This window comes from Mytilus edulis, chromosome 5, assembly GCF_963676685.1.
Source record: "Mytilus edulis chromosome 5, xbMytEdul2.2, whole genome shotgun sequence".
NCBI classification, from domain to species: Eukaryota; Metazoa; Mollusca; class Bivalvia; order Mytilida; family Mytilidae; genus Mytilus; species Mytilus edulis.
In genome coordinates, this window is record NC_092348.1 from 64,007,037 (window position 1) to 64,027,089 (window position 20,053).

The 20,053-nt window shown below is 31.4% G+C and overlaps 1 protein-coding gene across 11 annotated transcripts in view; it reads right to left on the reverse strand.

Annotated features, from left to right (window-relative positions):
* Positions 1–20,053, reverse strand: part of LOC139524198 (uncharacterized) — a 69,426-nt gene that overhangs the window by 36,430 nt on the left and 12,943 nt on the right. For 5 of the 11 annotated variants that reach the window (XM_071318838.1, XM_071318831.1, XM_071318840.1 and 2 more), the window contains 4 exons: positions 10,747–10,853; positions 4,871–6,103; positions 2,391–2,503; positions 179–289 (listed from right to left, as the gene is read on the reverse strand). In XM_071318838.1, coding sequence (XP_071174939.1) covers positions 179–289; positions 2,391–2,503; positions 4,871–6,103; positions 10,747–10,846 — 1,557 coding nt within the window. In that variant the 5' untranslated portion in view covers positions 10,847–10,853. Of the gene's footprint in view, positions 1–178; positions 290–2,390; positions 2,504–4,870; positions 6,104–10,746; positions 10,854–12,528; positions 12,619–14,353; positions 14,457–17,461; positions 17,488–18,903; positions 19,047–20,053 lie in introns of those variants that run through there. The other 6 variants (XM_071318839.1, XM_071318834.1, XM_071318830.1 and 3 more) reach the window with 4 other exon arrangements.

Consider the following 20,053-nt stretch of genomic DNA (forward strand, 5'->3'; position numbering starts at 1 on the left):
TAAAATTTACTTGAAGAAAAAATTCAAAATTTACATATTAGTTACAATTTATATTTGCTTATACTTTATTTTCTACTCAACAAAAAATAAATTACTAACAAAAATTATTTGGTTTACAGTATGTTAAGCCTGTATGTTCATATACAAAAAATATATTGTGTTAAGCATGCATACTTACAAGTACATCAAAAATAACATCTTTAAACATAAAATGTCTACTGGAGTCTAGAAGTATCCCTCTATGCTGAAATCTCGGGTAGTCATTTATTGTGGTGTCTTTGATGTATAACTAAAATAAACATAATAAAATTGCTTTTATAGTTCTGTGTTGTGTGAAAGAATTCAAAATATATGGGGAATGTGTCTATGGGACACAAGATGATGCCTCAGCTTGGATATCATATAAAGTTATAAAAGGCATTTAACTGAAGAACAATAAAAGTGACACTAGTACCCAAATTTGTACTTGATCTGAGTTTTGAGGTAATAAGCATTGTGTATAAGTTTATAACATTTGGTTGAGGAAAACTAAAGTAAGAGAAATTAAACCAAGCACTTTTTTAAACGCACAAAATTAACCTGTTTTTTCAAAGGAAAACCAGTACTGTATTGTTCTTTCTTCACATTCATTTTAAATCTCTATGCACAAAACTGACATTATAAAAATCAATATGATGTGGTATAATTGCTAAGACAAATCTTTATCTAAGATCAAATTTTGTAGAATTAACTATTGGCCACCATACATCCATCAACCATGAGTAAAACTTATGATGCATAGCAAGATACAAAGGTTACAGAAATGACAAATCCAAACAATTTGAACATGAAAACTAACAGTCTCATTTTTAAAAGTACAAAACAAATATAGTTAAGAAATAATTGATGCAAGCTATACTTTATTGTAGTTTTAACATGGGTAGACATTATATTCGTGATTATTTTTGCCCGAGCAATAGTGAGGGCTAAAATTATACAAATATAAAGCCTACCCATGTTAAAACTACAATAAATTATAGCTTGCATCAATTATTTCGATTCTGAATAGGACAATTAAGGTAATTTCTATGTCCAATAAGTATAAGTGTAAAAGCATTTCTCTTCCATGAACATCCTTTTTTTATTTGTAAAGGAGCAAACGGCTGGCACTGTGATTTTTCAGAGGGAGGAGTTTAAACAGCAAGCATGAACGGTTTTCATATCTAGGTCAAGTATGTCAATTTCGGAATGAACACATTAAAGTCATAATAAATGAATAAGTATCATCATGTGCATCATTTAAGAGTTTGAAAGTGTTTTAAAGTTACATGTAAGGAAAAATATTAAGTGCATGACAATTTGATTTTTACTGCACTCGTTCTATTTGAGCAGTCAAAATGCGTTGACTGTATATTTCTATGTCATATAGTCACTGACCCGATATCACTTTTCCTCATGAATATTTAAATAGAAAATGCCGAAATAATATTTAATTATTCATACGACCTCTTCAACCTGTTCTTGTTTCCAATGCCTACAACGATGCGTGGATCGACTAAACCTTGTTTCTTTTGCAATTATTGGAAAACATATTTCATTTGTTAATATTTTTTGTTTTCAACCTATAAATTATTATGTTTCATGCTTATGGTTGCTATTTAAGTCCAGACTCAAACGATTTCGTTCACCATCGAGTGTGAGTTTCAACAGGTAAATATGTACATTTCATTGTGTTGTATATTTCTCCGCGAGCATGATATGAGGCCTTTTTAAAGGGGATTTTCCCCAATATTTAAATCCAATAAATAACCTTAACGCATTAAACAACCATTGAAAAGGTTGTTTTAGATTGCAGTATAAAGACAATAATAGTGCATTGACTTGACATATCAACGATATAAGGATTCGGCTCGAAACGGGGAAATAGCTCGGCACAGCCTTGCATTTCCCCGTTTCTAAGCCTCATTCTTATATTGTTGATATGTCAAGTCAATGCACTATTATTGTCTATAAAATTTGTTATTCTGAAGAAGTCAATATACGCATGTGCAAACAAATTTTATTGGATTTAGAGCATGGGTTTGTTCACAAAGCCAAAGAAGCACGTCATATTAGAATTTACAGCAACAAATGACAACCACTAAAAATGCTAAATAACAGGCTCCTGACTTGAGACAGGCACATACAAAATATATAATGCACATTTTTAACATGTAAACTTGACAAATTACATTTTCTTCTGGATTCCCAAAATGCATGATGGCTTTAAAATATATAGTATCTCAAAATTTCATATCAGACATTTTTTAAAGCTTTGGAAAATTGATCTTTAATTCAATAAATTGAACAGCTAACATGATCATGATGACTAATATTCAATGTTTTGGTTAATTTCACGAAAGCACTATTACCTCATCATCAACACCTCTAAATACGAGCTGACTGAAAGTTTCTAATCCTCTTATGGCGCCCCAGACTTCATTGGCCCAAATATATGATGCCTTTCTCTTCACAAACAAGTCATCTGAAAAGATATAATACATTTTATATATATTAATCTTAAATTCAAACCTTAGCTACAAACATTGTATAAACTTTGGTACATTGATGTAAAACTGGAAATAAAAAAGCATTTTAATGTTTTTAAACTGTATTCCATGTAGACGCTATTTTTAATGGATTTTGTAAGTGACAAAAGTTTACATATAAAGCTGAATAAGAATTTATTGTACCTTTCATTTCATGACTTTATTTTAAAATTTGACTTTTTTTAAAAAAACCAATAATTTATCAAGGTAACATGTAAATTATATGCAATAGATACAAATTCAAGTATTTATTATAAATATAATCATCACACCTTCAATTCCCTTCATCGATTCAGGGATTTTTCTACTTTCATAAAAGAACATAACACATTCAGTTGAGACTTTCATGCAAAAAAACACTGAATTCAATGGGAATTTCATACTCCTTATCCTGCCAAATTATATCATAGAGATCAGATCATAGTCAATTATTCAGTCTCATTGATATTTTACTTCTTATTTATTTCAAAGTTTCCTTTAATTAGAAATAGAAGCCTCCTTTAATTAAAAATAATCATTTATACAGCATAAAGAATTATATCAATCAACCGTCTAGTCCCCCAAGAAGTAATCTAAGTTATTTTGTGTCAGTAAGCTCATTATAAAGTACATGGATCATTCATTAGTTACAATCCTCTCTCAAAAACTACTAATGATGTAGAAGGGATCAATAAGGTGTAATACTGTCATGAATGTCAAGTCTGAAAATTTATTTCGCCCAGTTAGTATTGGTACTTCATAGACATAACGTTAAATGAATGAAATTAGAGAGATACTGTATACATGTAGCTGTTCAGCATTCTAATTAAATGACTATTGGAAAGCAATCAGCTAGATGCCTGGACTGATTCTGTGATTTACATTCTGTTAATGTTGTAGCTACCAGCTACCAACAAATGCTGTTGAACCTGAGTACAAGTATAGTGTCAAAAGGGTCCTGAAATTCATGCAGAATCTCGCCTGCCTTACTACATGTACTTACGATCCATTGAAAAAATTTTATATGTATTACAGGTTTTTTTTCCATTTGGGATGATTGATTGATTGATTGATTGATTGATTGATTGATTGATTGGTGTTTTACGCTGCATGGGTGCAAAAAGGCTATATTGCTGCAAGAGCTAATTAGAATATTTTTCATGATCTAAGTATATGTTTAAAATCAGACAAAAGGCCCTTCAATGAACAAAAAACTCTAAAGCAAATTGCATTGTCATTACGGATGAATTGTAAGAATTAATAACACCTTCTAATTAACTCATCTACAATTTCTGGATCCGCCACTAAAAGATAAGAAACTTTAAATTTCAGTTTATGAATTGTAATAATTATTTTCAATTGTTCCAAGACGGTCATAAAGATAATAGACCAATTTCCAGTTCCTATTTAAGAATGTAAATCATGAAAATGAAATCATGAACAGGAAAATAGCTGACTGTTTTCTATTGACCTGAGGATCAATCAGATTTTTTAAATACATTGCATATCTTTCCAGTGCTGGATTTTAGGCCCTGTGGATTTAACTATTACAGTTATACAATGATTGTACATGTTATGATGTAAGCTGTAGCAGCTTCGTTTTTTATTCAATTTCAATACTCTAACAAAACTGATATTTACAAAAGTAATATGCCTATATCATTTATATATATATATATATATAGTAAATGCAAATTTAAAAAATATCAATTTCATTCAAATACTTATTTGAATTCCCTATACAAAGCTGATAATACATACAATGTAACAGGTTGTGTAATGTACTGAACTATTATGAACGGAAGACACGAAGATATGTCTGGCCTGTAGGAAATTTAATTCAATACATTTGCGCCTGTCCAAAGTCAGGAGCCTCTGGCCTTTGTTAGTCTTATATTATTTTTAATTTTAGTTTCTTGTGTACAATTTGGAATTTAGTATGGCGTTCATTATCACCGAACTAATATATATATTTGTTTAGGGGCCAGCTGAAGGACGCCTCTGGGTGCGAAAATTTCTCGCTGCATTGAAGACCTGTTGGTGACATTCTGCTGTTGTCTGTTCTATGGTCGGGTTGTTGTCTCTTTGACACATTCCCCATTTCCATTCTCAATTTTATTGTAATATTGTTTCGTCAACTTTGATGACATCATATTATTTTTCAGATTTCTGTATAGTGCACGTTTTGAGGACTGCTGTTTGCATATTTTTTTCCTCCAAGATAACAAATTCATTAAACATAAATATATATCCTTTTGTATCTCTGTACTAAAACCACATAGTCAGATATTGTGCATACTATTCAGAAAGGTAAAAATACTTACAAGATTCATCCATTTTATCACTTGGTAGTTTGGCACATGGCCTTCTGATTTTGACTGTAACAGCATCTAGATAAGGAGCCCTTCGATACATATCCTTTTCATATTTAACTGATAAATCCTCAAAGTTGGAACCTCTAGCGTATTGTAAATTATTATGCATATCCAGGATTGTATCATTAATTATATAATCCTTATACCTGATCACAGCTTTCTCAACTATATCACAAGACTCTTTTACAATTCTAAACTGAAATTTGTCTTTATTAATTTTATAAACTTTGTTTCGTTTTGTTGTATAATACTGAGGCATTGGCCATGGTTCACCTGTTGTGGCCTGTGGTGCACGCCGAACCTTCTGTTCTGGCATAACATATTGTTCATAATTAATGAGAAAGTCACTCCAATCCCACATGATTCTCATACTTTCAGCTTTCTTTGTCAATGAATCTTGATTTGTTTGATATGAAGCCCTATTGTCTTGTTGTTGTTGTTGTTGTTGAAACACAGGTTCTTGATGTTGTTGTTGTTGCTGTTGTTGTTGTTGCTGCTGCTGCTGTTCTTGCTGTTGTTGCTGCTGTTGCTGTTGTTGTTGCTGGTCAAAATTTACAGGATTATTCTGAACAGGAATTTCACCTCGTCCCTGACCAACGGACTGCCTCATTGGAATCTCAACAGCTTCATTATTCCCACCAGCTTGTTGATTAGCTACATTATTGGAATTGAGACCCGTATTGCCATTTTGTACTGGTGGGGGTTCAGCAGCAACATTATTATTATTGTCAACAACAGCTTTATTAAAATTACTATTATCCAATGATTTCACTTTATTTTCTACATTATTTACAGAGTTTAATACAGGACTAGGTGTATTTATAGATTGTTGTATATTACTTCCTGGTTGAGGATTATTATTAACTCTACTTGTATTTTTTGTACCTGTCAAGGATTGTTGAACATGATCATGAACGTTTATAAATCCGTTATTTGGAATGCTGTTAACATTAGAACTATTTACATGTGTGTCACTTCTTTTCTGAACTTGCTCATTGTTTAAATGAACGGGTATTCCCATTGTATCACTGGTTCTTTTTTTCCTTCTCTTCTTTTTGTTTTTCTTTTTGACATAATTATTGTTTGTTTTAGCATCATTTTGCTGGTTTACTTGATTCACAACTTGCTGATTAACCTGAGACTGGACTGCTCCATTACTGTTTTGGGAAAGCTGTACTATTGCTGTAATAGAAATTAATAATGTAAAAAATAACTAAAAGAACAGTAACTGTGACGCCACCAAATTTCAAATTAGATCTGTATTATGTGGTAATAAGAATTGTGTTTAAGTTTCAAAACATTTGGCTGAGGCAAACTAAAGTCAGAGAACGGAAACCAACTTTGGGACATACAGACGGACGGGTCAAACTTAATGCTCCCTCCACTACAGCAGGGGCATAAAAATAATCATGCTGAAAGTTATAATGGTTTAATCAGACAAGTTTTTAATTAAGCAATGTCACCTACATCTCGCTTTGAAAAAGATGAATGATTTTGTGAGATTTGGTTGTTGCTGTTACATATAGTATTCATGCAGAAACCAGATGCTCCGCAGGGCGTAGCTTTATACGACCGCAGAGGTTGAACCCTGAACGGTTAGGGCAAGTATGGACACAACATTCAAGCTGGATTCAGCTCTAAATTTGGATTGTGATTAAATAGTTGACACAGCATAGGTTTCTGACACAGAATGAATGTGTTCTAATGAACTTAAAATTTTTGTTTCTCTTAGAGCAATTCACTATGCTGTTGAATATTAATCCTCTCAAAAAAATGTTTGAAGAAATTTTCTTTTTTATTTATGAAATTTCAAATGAGAAAAATTGAACCCAATTTTTTTAATCACACCCCCCTTTCCCTTATTCCAAAACTAATCTCAATTAAAATTTCTAATGGAGTTTGCAACAATAACTACTCATTTAAATACATCATAAAATATTAAGATGTAAAAAAAACTGCTTGTTATCACTGAATGGTAAAGATTATTTTAATTTATCAGTTGGTAGTAAAAAGTGAATATACATTGTATATAACAAAGATTTAAGTTGATTCTGGACAAAGAAAGATAACTCCAATTAAAAAAAATCTTGCTATTGCACAATATTTTGCAATTAGATATTTCTTGCTTACTATTCTGGACAAAGAAAGATAACTCTAATTAAAAAAAAATTTGATATTTCACAATATTGTGCAATTAGATATTTCTTGCCATTGCGCAATACTGTGCAATTGAAAAGACTTGCTATTGCACAATACTTAATATAATAATTTTAGATCCTGATTTGGACCAACTTGAAAACTGGGCCCATAATAAAAAATCTAAGTACATTTTTGGATTCAGCATATCAAAGAACTTCAAGATTTCAATTTTTGTTAAAATCAGACTAAGTTTAATTTTGGACCCTTTGGACTTTAGTGTAGACCAATTTGAAAACAGGACCAAAAAATGAAGAATCTACATACACAGTTAGATTTGGTATATCAAAGAACCCCATTTATTCAATTTTTGATGAAATCAAACAAATTTTAATTTTGGACCCCGATTTGGACCAACTTGAAAACTGGGCCAATAATCAAGAATCTAAGTACATTTTTAGATTCAGCATATCAAAGAACCTAACTGATTCTTTTTTTGTCAAAATCAAACCAAGTTTAATTTTGGACTCTTTGGACCTTAATGTAGACCAATTTGAAAACGGGACCAAAAGTTAAGAATCTACATACACAGTCATGACAGTTAGATTCAGCATATCAAAGAACCCCAATTATTCAATTTTGATGAAATCAAACAAAAGTTTAATTTTGGACCCTTTGGGCCCCTTATTATGTTGGGACCAAAACTCCCAAAATCAAACCCAACCTTTCTTTTATGGTCATAAACCTTGTGTTTAAATTTCATAGATTTCTATTTACTTATACTAACGTTATGGTGCGAAAACCAAGAAAAATGCTTATTTGGGTCCCTTTTTGGCCCCTAATTCCTAAACTGTTGGGACCTAAACTCCCAAAATCAATACCAACCTTCCTTTTGTAGTCATTAACATTGTGTTTAAATTTCATTGATTTCTATTTACTTAAACTAATGTTATTGTGCGAAAACCAAGAATAATGCTTATTTGGGCCCTTTTTTGGCCCCTAATTCCTAAACTGTTGAGACCAAAACTCCCAAAATCAATCCCAACCGTTCTTTTGTGGTCATAAACCTTGTGTCAAAATTTCATAGATTTCTATTAGCTTAAACTAAAGTTTTAGTGCGAAAACCAAGAAAATGCTTATTTGGGCCCTTTTTGGCCCCTAATTCCTTAAATATTGGGACCAAAACTCCCAAAATCAATACCAACCTTCCTTTTGTGGTTATAAACCTTGTGTTAAAATTTCATAGATTTCCATTCACTTTTACTAAAGTTAGAGTGCGAAAACTAAAAGTATTCGGACGCTGGACGACGACGACGACGACGACGACGACGCCAACGTGATAGCAATATACGACGAAAATTTTTTCAAAATTTGCGGTCGTATAAAAACACTGTATTTAAGCATCAACTGCAAGAACTTTTAATGGGTTGGTCTTTTTTTAGGTTTATATCTATTATTTGGCTATAAAAGGTCAAAACAAGAAAAATGTGAAACAATTCAATGAGAAAACTAATTGATCCATTCATAATTTATCTACAAAACAAATGTGACTCTGAAGACTTGTTCTAACACGGTGTCTCTTGGTTACTTTTATAGTTGAGTTGCTGTATCACTAAGAAAAACCCAACAATTCCTTCTATTCATACAAAACATCACAAGACCATCATCCCAAGCTAACAGGGAGGGAGATCTGTAATAATACAGCTAACCTCTTATCCTCTATCAATCTCTCCCCAAATTAAACAATCATCCCAAGTTTGCGGGGAGGGAGATCTGCAATTGCAACAGCTACCCCCTTATCCTCTTTCAATCTCCCCCAAATTAAACAATCATCTCAAGGTTACAAGAAGGGAGATCTGTAATGGCAACAGCTACCCCCTTATCCTCTTTCAATCTGCCCCCAAATTAAACAATCATCTCAAGGTTACAAGGAGGGAGATCTGTAATGGTAACAGTTAACCCCTTATCCTCTATCAATCTTCCCCAAATTAAACAATCATCCTAAGTTTACAAGGTGGAGATCTGTTATGGTACAGCTACCCCTTATCCTCTATCAATCTCCCCCACACTTGACTATCATCCCAAGGTTACAAGGAGGGTATCTTTAATGGTACAGCTACCCATTATCCTCTATCAATCTCCCCAAACAAGATTATCATCCCAAGTTTACGGGGAGGGAGATCTGTAATGGTACATGTACCCCTTATCCTCTATCAATCTCCCCCAACCTAGGCTATCATCCCAAGGTTATATGGAGAGAGATCTTTTATGGTACAGCTACCCTTTATCCTCTATCAATCTCCCCCAAACTAGTCAACATCATTAATTTCCTACAATTTTGTGTATATAATAATGTTATTAACCCTCCTCTAGACTTGTGTCAATCTTAACCAATAGGTAAACAACGTTACTGATGAAGTATTGATCAGGTGTCTTATATCTCCCCACAGATTCACTCAATTAATCTATCTCTGTCATCAACAAGTGCATTTTTTGTCTTCAAGGCAAATACCTACAGTACATATATAAATAGTTGCTCAAGTGCTGGTTTGATATCATGTTCTTTTCAGAGTCACTTTACTGTTTAATTAAGAGATTTAAACCACTTGGTAAACAATTCTGTATGATTATATCTTATTATTTTTTATTTTAGTAGTACATTTTGAAGTGGTGGGGGCGTCTAAGACATATTTTTTTTTCAGATTAGCATTTATTCCAGTATATATATATATATATGTATTGTCAGTTCTTACTATAGATTATGATTTGAATCAACTTCTCCCACTAAAACCACTTTTGTTTTAAGATAGAAATATCTTTTCTATTTACTTTTTTCAGGTTTTTGTAAACACTGGTAAAACTTTTATCATACAAAGACTTTTTTATGTATAATGCGATGTCCAGTGGATATATCAGGTCTAACTAACATTCTGTTACATTTGCCAAAGCTTATGACACTGAAAGTATGTATAGTAGTTAGTAATCTTCTAGATATATAATTCGATTATCAACTATATAAAGAAATATATAAGCTTTAAAATGCTCAACAAGGTGTTTAAATTCCATTTCTACAAACTATAATACATGAAGGTCATTCCCAATATATAGTCCATTCTTCTAGTGGGTGTTTGACAACCTTGACTACCCACAAGTGTCTATCACGGCCAGTCATTAACACTAGACACCCAATCATAAATAACTGTCAATTAAGTCGGCTGTTCAGTGGTTTTTTATCTACCAGAAATCTACAGTAATTTAATTAAACGGTGTGTGACTTTTTGACAAACAGGTACATTTCAATAGCTAATGTGGTATACTATAGTCAAATTATACTATTTAAACACAAACTAAAGGCCCAACACAAAAATTGTTGTCTAAAAAAATAACTAGTGATAGTTTCTTTGAACTTATTTTGTGGAAAACATTTCTTTTTTTATTTTGTAATAAATCATTATCTGCTTCCTCTTTTTGGATGATGCAATAAAACTGCTCATAAATGAGAATTATTTTAATGGAAATAGCAAAGTGTAATTGCAATAGCAATGTTAAATTTTTGCATAAAACATTGGTTCACCTTCAAAGAATTGTAACTTATTGCTGTTTTGCAGTATTTTATATTTTTTGTTCTGTAAAATATATAACAAACACTGTGCAAGATCTCCTTAAAGCATATTTTGTTTAATCATTACCTGGTCCCCCTCCTCTGCTCTCAGATCCCTGGACAACTGGTTCTAAGAGTACATCCACAATCAACAGAAAAATCAATAATATACTTTTATTCACATCCATCCCAAACCTGCAAAAGAGGAATATAAATGATAAATATTTTCAAAAAGTTTCAATCTGATATCTGAAAAAGAAGGGTTCCAAATTTAAACTCTGTCTGCATGATGTGGTTCTTATCATTGTGTAGATGTTTATTTAAAAGTTTGCATTCTACTTTAATAGGGCAAACTTAAGTTAAAATGCTGAAATGAAAAATTTGCACCCCCTTTTTTCCAAACTCTAAAATGGCAGGTGACTAATTGTCCAATTATTTTAAGTCTGTCTGCTAGTTTTCCTTTTTGGAATTGTGCAAGATCTTGACAAAGCACAAAGTAAGGGAACAAGATGCTGTTCTTTCAAGACATAAAATCCCTGAACATAACATAAAGTAAAAGTATGTTATAATGTTTTCGTATAAATGTAAAATCCGTACATTTACCTAAATAATGTCTTACAACTGCCCTGGTCAGTTTAATTTTTAATATAAACAAGAATGTGTCCTCAGTACACGAATGCCCCACTCGCACTATCATTTTCTATGTTCAGTGGACCGTGAAATTGGGGTAAAATCTCTAATTTGGCATTAAAATTAGAAAGATCATATCATGGGGAACAAGTGTACCAAGTTTGAAGTCGATTGGACTTCAACTTCATCAAAAACTACCTCGACCAAAAACTTTAACCTGAAGCGGGACAGACGGACGAACGAACGAACGGACGAACGAACGAACGGACGCACAGACCAGAAAACATGATGCCCCTCTACTATCGTAGGTGGGGCATAAAAATATTGCATCAGAACATTGTCAAAATCAAATCATCCGAGCAAATTTGTTTTCCACAATATCAAAATATATACATAGCTCTCGATATATCAGTTGCACCAGATTGAGGTGTTTTTGCACTTTAAAAATATCTTTAAGCAAGTTAAAATATAACAACCTTGTCCCCCAAACTTTATATTAGTCACAAAACATTCATCTGCAATATTACTTTCCTAAAATGTCACGCCCATCAATGTATCTTTAACAAATTTTTTTTGCTACACTAAATACTAAAAGTAAAACATCATTTTAAACAATAGAATACCTAGGATATAATGAATCATCTACAACTGCTCACATCAATCTTACAATGTACAAGATCACATTAAAACACAGTTGAGAAATTTTCAACAAAAATTTGTAAGTAATTGGAAAAAATAAGAGATCTAATTTGTTATTGTGGCAAATAGATGAATGAATACAACAAAATCCTACTCAATACATGTACTTTCCTTCAGATGTACAAGCTACCCACAGCAATACCACAGCTGACAGCCAGGTAACACATATAAAGAAAATTGTCAACAACCACTCGAGGCAAAGTGTGCACATGTGCATACAAGAGGTTAACTACTGGTGAACTTTGAAGTCTTAATTTGTATAAATGATATGTTTTAGTTTAAGTTTAATACTTACTCAGATAAATATTAATATGATTTAATTTTCAAAAAACAACTTTCATTTTGCAAAATGGATGAACAGTCCTTCCCTTTAATATGACCTAATTGTTGGAGAAACCAGCCTACTAGGAAATCTTGAATGCTGATTAGCATTTTGTTTTGTTTTGTTTGCTTGCTGTCTCAGGGGTGTTGACACCACATCTCCTCTTATTGATATTGCAAGTTTCAAAGAAAAAATATTAATGTATGATTGAAGATTTACCTTGTTCCTATGTAAATACGACTCCACCTTTGAATTTCAACTTAATGATACAAATTACCATCATTACACGCCATTATCGTCCATGTGACTAAAATAAGCAGTAACTATAAAATGCTTAGAGGTTGACACTTCATACAATGATCAATGATGTATAAAACTTATCAATTCTGATGAATAATAGATAAATGGATGAAGCAAAAAAAATAATAGAAGTGAGCTACTGATGCATATAAGATGTATCTAAAATCTTATATTACCTTGCAGCCCATTGTTTACTGTAGTTCATGATTGCTCTGATATTTGACAGGTTGTAGTGGGGTCCTGGGACCAGAAGATAAAAAAATACCTTTAACTTTAGTGCAATTTTTTGCTGTTCTATATCCTTAGAGGTATAGGGGGAGGATTAAGATCTAAAAAATACATGTTCAACCCTGCAGCATTCTTGTGTCTGTCCAAAGTCAGGAGCCTCTGGTCTTTGTTATTCTTTCTAGATTTTTAATTTCAGTTCATTTATATATTTCGGAAATTATTATGATGTCCATTATCACTGAAAAAGTACACATTTTTGTTTAGGGGCCAATGAAGCACGCTTGAGGGTGCAGGATTTTTTCGCAGTGATGAAGACCCATTAGTGGCCTTCGGCTGTTTTCTGCTCTTTGGTTGTGTTTTTGTCTCTTTGACACATTCCCTATTTCCATTCTCAATTTTATTTTTGTTAACAGTTAAGTTGGGAAAATCTGAACATGCGGTAATCCCTGACTCCCTGTGAGAGCTAATTTGTATATTATTCTTTCCAATGCTTATTAATAATAAATCAAAAAAAGATTAATAATGCATATTTCTATTGTCTGTTTCTATCTCTGTTCTAGTTACAAAATATTGCAAAACAATAAATAAAATGGAATTCTTTCAGGAGTAATTCCTGTTTTCAAAAGACAATTGTTTTATTTCAAGATTAATTCTAGAATTATTTATCATGTCATAATTAATCAATAATGGAAAAACAAATTATGAAAAAAAGGAAAAATATTTAATTACAATGTGGTAAGAATAAAAATCTAAAAATTCTAGGAACATAGTAACACAATCATTACTGAGCATTTGTATGTAACAACAGTATTTATTATCATTTAAAAATATGAGGTGGCAAAACTTTTTTTTTCTAAACATGTCATAGATAAACTTTCAACATAAACTTGTCATGCTTTTACACAGCCTTAAATTCAAATATACAGTATAAATTGACAGTTGACTTTGAAAAAAATAATGATACTTTTAAGGCTGATTAACTGTAAACTGCCATCTTAGATTGTAAAATAGCAGTACACAACCGGTCTATTCTTTGCTAAATTCTGCAGATTTTGAGACAGATTGGCAATTGATGTGTAAGACTGTTTTTTTTTAAATAAAGAAAAATTAGCTATCAATTGCATTATATGATGGTTTTAGCAAATAGCCAATATCTATTTGTCTTACTAAATTTTTAAACTTAGTCATTTAAGGGGCGATAACTCTTGCAGTAATATAGTAAGATTGCTATATTTGTCATATTGTATTGTTTGTACTGAGGCCTTTAGTGAAATAAAAAGTTTCAAATTTTCATAATCAAACTTAAATTGATGAAACATTTTAAAAGTGGCATTTTTGGCAAAATTAGATCTATGTGCAATGTATTTATAGGCAATTTCATGTTAATAATTACAATTATTTTTCCATCACATTTATTGACCTTACAAAAATATTGAAATGCTTGGTCATTGTCTAATCAATAATATTTCAAATTTCATTATAGTTTCTACTTTTCTTTACTTTGAGAATCCCTTACCCTCAATTTCTTTTCAAAATTTTAACATCTCCATACTTCTATCTGGTTCCATGTGTCAAAAAATCCTACTGGATAAATCTAGACTTAGAGATATGAAAATTACATAACTTATGCACAAGCCAGAATTGGGTAAAGATAAAGACATAACACAGTGACCTATAGTTACTATAACACCTTAATATACATTTGATAACGGTTACACACGTATTCAAGGTTAAATTATGTACTTAACTGATCTCAATTTTTACCAAAAAGGGAAGAATTTATATTTACGTGTGGAGGAAATGGAACTGCTGGGAAAATCTGATATTAAATTGGTATAATGTCAAACTTAATGCTTACAATTAGATAGTAAATTCAACTGATAACAGACATTACCAAAATATGGACAGCCCAACAGACCACAATAAACCTCAACTCCTGGATCCCTAGATAAATTTGTCAAACAAACAAAAACAAACAACTATGAATAATTCATGTATTACTAAGAATAAGCCCAAAAATGTATAAATTCTCCACATGCAAAAGGAATGTTTTTAGCATTGAAGAACCATTGGCAGCATTTGGCTATTGTCTGCTCTATGGTATGATTGTTGTCTCTTTGACATATTCTCCATTTCTATTCAGAGAGGTTTAGCTAGCTGTAAAACCTGGTTTAATCCATCATTTTCTACATAAGAAAATGCCTGTACCAAGCCAGGAATATGATAGATGTTATCCATTGGTTTAATGTGTTGGAGCTTTTGATTTTGCTATTTGATTACAGACTTTCTGTTTTTAATTTCCTCGGAGTTTGGTATTTTTGTTATTCTACTTTTTTAGTATCATAAAAAGAGACTTTTATCATATATATCATAAAAACTTGATATTTTGAAGCCATTACTTATTTTTCAAAGGTACCATGTGGCTTGACAGTTGAAGCTCATCATCTCAGCATAATCCAAGTAGTTTACTGGAAGATTGGACAATTAGTTCTCTAGCACTTAGTTAACCTTTATTTTAATGTGCTATTTATTTTATTTAGGAGATATCTCACAGGTTAAGTGGAAGCCCTCTACCATTAAACTTTTAATGACTTTTCAGTCTTCAAAAAATATAAAACGCTGAATGTACTTTTAATAGCAATATAAGTTAACAAATTACATATCATGTTATGTAACATGCATCTTTGTCTATTTAGGTACTTAAATGTTAAATAAAAACAATTATCTAGCCCCTCAAAATCAATTATAAGTAATGATTTTAGCATATAACTATAAAATCCCCCTAGCTGTGAGACTTTCTTCACTAATTAATGTCAATAAATGGTTTTGATGAAGCAGTAGGAGTATTCTATGTGTAAAGATTTATGGTTTGTTTTTTATCTACCTGTTTGTTTACCTTGCAGGATAACACTTCAAAACATATAATACAATCTGTCAATCATTTGTTTTATTCAGGTTAAGTAATCTGAAATCCCCTATTACTTTATATGACACCTCTCTAATTAGCCAGAAATAAAAACAAAATGCAATTTTATATGCTTTTTTTATCTAATGCAACAGACATAATAAAAGCAACAAAAAGGGACAGCATAAAAAAGCTCCTATAATGTAGTTAAAGTTTTGTAATCAAATATTGCATAGGATTCCATATAAAAATAAGGTGATGTGGTATGTTTGCCAATGAGAACCAGTTTAATGGATAGTGCATCGGACTACTCACACAAAGGTTCCTGGTGCGATGCTTGTTACGGGGAGAAAATTTCAGGGACTGAATTTTTGGCTCTCTCTTGAAACCATTTTGGAGTATGGTCTTGAAAAACGATGATAGTCCGTTGGAAGAGGACGATATATGGCTGACCTGCGTTAAGACTTGAGAGAGCAATATCTCTTGTACGTAAAAGACACCCTTGTAGATTTCGAAAAGGCGCTGGCTAATTTCACTACAAGGCAGCACATGCATCCAGAAAGTGGAAAGGGATTAATATAAGTTGCAATAACTTGTTTCCCAATCCACTAAAAATAAATATGTTTAAACTGATGAGGCAACTATCCACCAGAGTTCAAAAAACTTCTTACTTCTTCTTTATATCTGAATATTTAATTTAATAAAGCCATATTTAAAGAGATCAAATCTTTAATTCTCTGTTTATTACCTATAAACTAGAACTGTGAATTTTAAATACTGTGACTTCAAAAACAACTTTATTTAAACATCAGAACAGTATATTATTACAGATATTCTCTGACAGATGATAACTAAGAATAATATTATCATAATTACTATACATTACTATAAGCGATTATGTAATTTAAACTTCCACAAGTTGTACATATAAACAAATGTTCTTATTTTGAAGAATAGAAATCTATAGAAATAGAATATGACTTTGATATTAAGATTATTTATAAGGTTAGACTTCAGGTGGTACCCAACACTTTCACAAAAAATTAATTTGGCTGTTTAATTTTCATAAAATTTTGACAAAGTATTTACTTTGACCCTTTGACAAAAATATAAAAATTTCAAAACATTTGAACCAACCAATTGATCAGAAAAATTACACTGTTTATATAGCAGTTTGACAAACACTAATTTTGATCATTAAGAAGCTTAAGATTCCCTTAAAAACAGTTTTCTCCCTGTAGTGTTAGGTACCACCTTAAGACGTAATCAATGTAGAAAGAGTTGTGTAAAGCAAGTGTATAGAGTTACCGAAATGTTCTCAACATGTCAACAATATTTCATAGACATACACAATCACTGCTTTGGTAACTTTCTTGCAAGGGATATTTAAGAACTTAAACTAAAAGCATCATGTTCTGAACAAAATTGAGAATGGAAATTGGGAATGTGTCAAAGAGACAACAACCCGACAAAAGAGCAGAAAACAGCTGGAAGGCCGTCAATGGGTCTTCAATACAATGCAAAAATCCCGAAACCAAAGGCTGGCTTCAGCTGCCCCCTTGAAGCATTGAGAATTCTCTTCAGTGTTTCACTGAAATCAATTCAGTGCTATAAAGGATTTAAATAAGAAATAAAGACAGACAAAAAAAAACCTCTGAACCAACCCTTGATTTCCTAAGCAATGGTAAAACAAAAGCTGAAGTCAATACATGTACTTACAAACCAATCATCAGGTATAAACTACTGTGCTATTTTATACGAAAGGGAACAGATGTCGGAGCAATATCAACTGCAAATTTTCTACTTCGAATACAATTAATAAGTGAAAATAATCATTGTAAATATATATTTTTTTGTATTTAAGTAGGCATGTCTAACAAGATTATTTCACCTCATTTAACCACTACAAGGGGCTGATATTAGTTATCTCCCTTGGGTTCTAGAAAACTAATATTACAATATCTTCATGTAAAACTATAGATGCAATTTTTCTCACATTAGGTTAAAGTTTACATGACCAGGAAAAAAAATATCATTGAGGTACAAAGTTATTTTGAAAAGGAACTTTGACAAAAATCCTATTTATATCCTAGTAAAATAATTATAAAGCAAATAATGTTTGTCCTAATATAAAATCTAAAATCAGAACAATAATTTGAAGTCATGATCTTCAATGGAAAGCTGGTTGGATGAGTCTTTATAGTCAATATTTGATTGTGACCTGTATATCTTGACACTTGACTTGTACACAACAAGCTGTTGTAAGTATCATATTTCATAATAGTTTAATAACATGAAGACATGCCAACCCCAGACTTACTGTTAAGCAACTAGGGTCATTTTCTAATTTCTTGTTTGCTTGAGAAGCATAAAAAAATCGACTTTTGACTTTGAACTGACAACAGATTAAACCCGGCTAGTGTCAAGTGTTTATACATGTAAATAATAAAAATTCATTTTTAGAGCATGTTCATAATCGGTAGACAAATTTCAAGAAAAGGTAATGTCAATAAATGTCATACAAGTTTGGGCTTCATTATGTGGATTTTGAGGGTTAATGTGAACAATGAATTAGATGTTAAATATACAATGTAGTATTTGCTATAGGCTTGAATATATATACTTTTGCAATAACAAAATTCTAAATATCAACAACAAAAAATAACAAGAATGTGTCCATATTACAGGGATGCCCCACTCACACTGTCATTTTCTATGTGGAGTCAAATCTCTAATTTGGCTTTAAATTTAGAAGATCATATCATAAGGAACATGTGTACTAAGTTTCTCTCATCAAAAACTACCTGACCAAAAACTTAAACTGAAACGGGCATTTTAAGTTGGTTGACAGCATCATAGCAATAAACTTTTATTTGGAGGGATTCTTATTTTTCATGGAATCCTTAAACCACACGTTTAAAGTTTCATTTAATATAAAAATTCAATAAAAAAATATTTCTTGTTAGTAGACTTTGGGAAATCCATCAAAACAAATAAATACACATGTAGTCACAATAAATTATTTAAAACACTGTAAAGAAATAATTGTCAACCTAGCATCTAGTAGAAATCATTACATAACCATTTCATCATATCGAAAAATCCTTAACCATTCTGATTAGTCTGAGAATTTGCACAAAGAATTCAGATCACATATTTACCATTAGTTATAACTGTATTCCATTAAATCGTAAATTTCAAACTGTCACTCACTTCCGTGTTTAAACACCAATTGAAAGTTTTACCTATATTTTGATTAATCATTTCATAATTGTAAACATATATATCTGAAACAAATGTATATACATCGTTTCCTTATGGCATTATATATATATATATACATGTACAAGTGTTTACAAGTACTTTCTTGGACAGGATTGGTCCGTCTCAAGATAAGACCATTACCAGATCTGGGACCGTGGTCACTGATAAACATTAATGTTAAAGTTTATATAAGAACATGACAATTATAGATTAGAACATTTAGTAGAAACAAACTAAAGTTGCAAACTACACAACGAAACTACTGCAACATGAAGTTTAATCAATTTTTTTAATTGTTTTGTAAGTAAAAGCTTATAATTATTTTCCAAAAATGAAATAGTATGTACATACTACATAGCAATTTTAAATGATTTTCCACAGAAAATTGGCAATTATCATTGACATTTTAAATCTTTTCAATATTACTGAAATGAAATTAGGAACCTGATGAAAAAACCTTTATTTTCACTAGTGCTACATGCAATTCATCATAAAATCATACTGATAATTTTTACTGATGCATGGGGAAGAATTTCTTGTTCTTACATTATATGAAATCTACATGCTTTGAAATATGTTTCTTTTGGTCTAATATATATGCCATTTGTTCTTACATTTTATGAAATCTTAGATTACATGCTTTGAAAGATGCTTTCTATCGGTCAAATACGCCTCTTATTTATCAAACGTGCCATGAAATTACATATTTTAGCAGATACAGCTAAGAAGGAACTTACTTATTACATGTTTCTCATACTACTAGCCACACTTAATTAATTAATGTGACAATATACATGATATACACCTAATCATTATATTGTAACAATCATGGAAACCTACAACAGCACACTTGACATTTATGAGCATCACTTGGGAAATAGACATCAGACCAAAACCTTTTTTTTCACATGTGTTATACAATTCAAAGGGCTGCAGGCATTTTATAAATGGCACCATATGGAATTTCAGTAAAAATCATGTATATCAAGAGACGGAAAATTCACTAGAACTTGGGAAATAGACATCAGATCAAGATCATTTTTTTCC